Source organism: Etheostoma spectabile, chromosome 12 (assembly GCF_008692095.1).
Source record: "Etheostoma spectabile isolate EspeVRDwgs_2016 chromosome 12, UIUC_Espe_1.0, whole genome shotgun sequence".
NCBI lineage: Eukaryota > Metazoa > Chordata > Actinopteri > Perciformes > Percidae > Etheostoma > Etheostoma spectabile.
In genome coordinates this window covers 293,529-295,620 of record NC_045744.1, presented here as the reverse complement: position 1 = coordinate 295,620, position 2,092 = coordinate 293,529, and the positions used below count along the sequence as shown (strand labels likewise).

General features: G+C 40.8%; 1 protein-coding gene across 1 annotated transcript in view; it reads right to left on the bottom strand.

Annotated features, from left to right (window-relative positions):
* Nucleotides 1-2,092, bottom strand: part of LOC116699375 (receptor-type tyrosine-protein phosphatase N2) — a gene marked incomplete at its 3' end in the record, with an annotated part of 318,251 nt that overhangs the window by 236,769 nt on the left and 79,390 nt on the right. The window contains 1 exon segment of the mRNA XM_032531918.1: nucleotides 1,811-1,897. Within this exon segment, the coding sequence (XP_032387809.1) occupies nucleotides 1,811-1,897 (87 nt within the window).

Sequence of the window (2,092 nt, the reverse complement as noted above, 5' to 3'; positions counted from 1 at the left end):
CCCCCCCCCCCTCCCAGAGGATGAAAATGTTGACAAAATGAAAATAAGGCGACATCCTTGTATTTCTATTTTGTAAAGGGACCATTTTTCTTTCCTCGATTTCACTGCCTTGTGCCAATAGAAAATCTCCATTTTGATCCCACCAGTTTGCCCTCTCTGATTTGACATGCTCGGGGGGGTAACAGCTTATCTTCCACGGGGAATACATCAAGAGTTTCAGTACGAGATGCTTGCCCTTGGAGAAAATTGTCGCCCACTGGAGCCTACATGTACAAGACAGTTGATGTCAGGAACATAAAGCACACTATAACACAATGAGATGAGACCTACAGACCTCTGCTCCTTCACTATCTTAGGCCTTTGTGATTTTGAATTTGAAGTTTTTCCAGATATTAATTTAGTTCAACTTGTTCTGCCTCCCAGGCAGTTTTGAAGTTTAGGTGTTTTACAGCGCACTCCGTCTTGGTGTTGTGGTCAAATGTGTATTGCAGCAGGAAGTTAAAATTGAGGAAAAAGGAAGCAGGAAGTGTTTAAAACACATGTCCCTGCCAGTTAACAAAGAGATCAGCAGATCATGAGTTGTTTTCCCCCATCCGTCACCATCTTTTATTTTGAGCCATAGAAAGATCGTCGTAAGTGAAAATGGCTTTTTCTACAAGGACATCTTTCGTTTTGATGTATTGATGAAAATGTTTTATTGCTAGATTAATATCTAGATATTGTTTAAGTTATCATTCTCAGCACAGGATATGCTATAGTTTCATGTATCAAGTATAGAAGATCCTGCACTTTATTTTTTATTATAATTCATGGAAGTTTGGCTCAATATTCACGCTTTAGTAATTGTATAGATTTCATTTGGCTTTATCTCTGTATTATTTCAGTTTTACACATACACCTTGTCTGACAACAAAGAGTCTTCAGTAAACTTGGAGCTTGAGACGCTACATCCTGACTCTCGCGTCATCATTCACGGAGTTTGGCTGGCTGTCTAATTTTGGTTATGCACACCATTAGGAGGGCAGTACACAACTGCTTGGCCATTTAACAGCTGGCAGGGCTACATGTCCCGAGGCATTGCTCTATTACAGGGTAAAAAGAGTTTTAAAACGACATAAGCATTAAAATGCACTTCCTCGACACTGCTGGGACACTAAGTGTGTGTGTGTGGGTGTGTGTACAGGCACCGGCTGCTTTGTTCAAGAATGTATTGACCAGAACCTGGCAGCCCACTCACCTCCATTCTAGGTGACCTGCACAACTTTCTGTTTATCGAGGTGTAAAGTAAAGAGAGACAGTACCCTGTACATCTGTTTAAAGTAGGTTTCATACTGGTTAAACAACCATGGTACCATTCATCATGATCTAGCTCATCACTGCAGTCAATTCAAGAGTGCAAAATCATATTTTAAAATAACAGCTGCTAGATTATGACATAAATAAAAAAAAATCTTAATTATTTCACTGGTTATGTGATCATAATTAAACAGGGATATCAGACTGATAAATAACGACGGTGTAAAATGTGTCCCTTCCAGTGGGCTGGCTCTGTTTGAACAGACTTTATTTATTGGCCTTTTTAACAGAACAGCTGTGAACAACATGCTCAATAGCAATAGATTATTTAATATTATTCAATTCCACAAACAAGGAAAACGCAGAAAAAATGAACTGTTTCAACCTGGAGAAGAACTAGCAGCTTTCTAGGTTAGGTGTAGACGGCTCACTCTATGAGAACGAACAGCATTAGGAATAATACGCCGGCCGTTTCCTGCCTCCGTGGGACTCAGAAAAAAGCAGAAATACGTACGAGAGCTCGGCGAAGTCGGTCATCTGGATTTTAGACATGCGAGCCAGGATCTCCATCAGGTGGAGGCCTTCGTCTGTTTGGAGCCCACTGATGACAATGAAGAGGAGGCAGGAGGAAGGAGGAGGAGAGTGGAAGACAGAAAGAAAAGAAGGAATGGGGTGAGGAGGTCAGGAGGTGAAGGGAGGAAGGTGCAGAAAAAGCTTTAAGTTAAATGAAACTCATCCCAAAGAGTAAGTAAGTTAATTGTTTTGTATGTTTGAGTTTTCTGTGCAGCACTTTGGT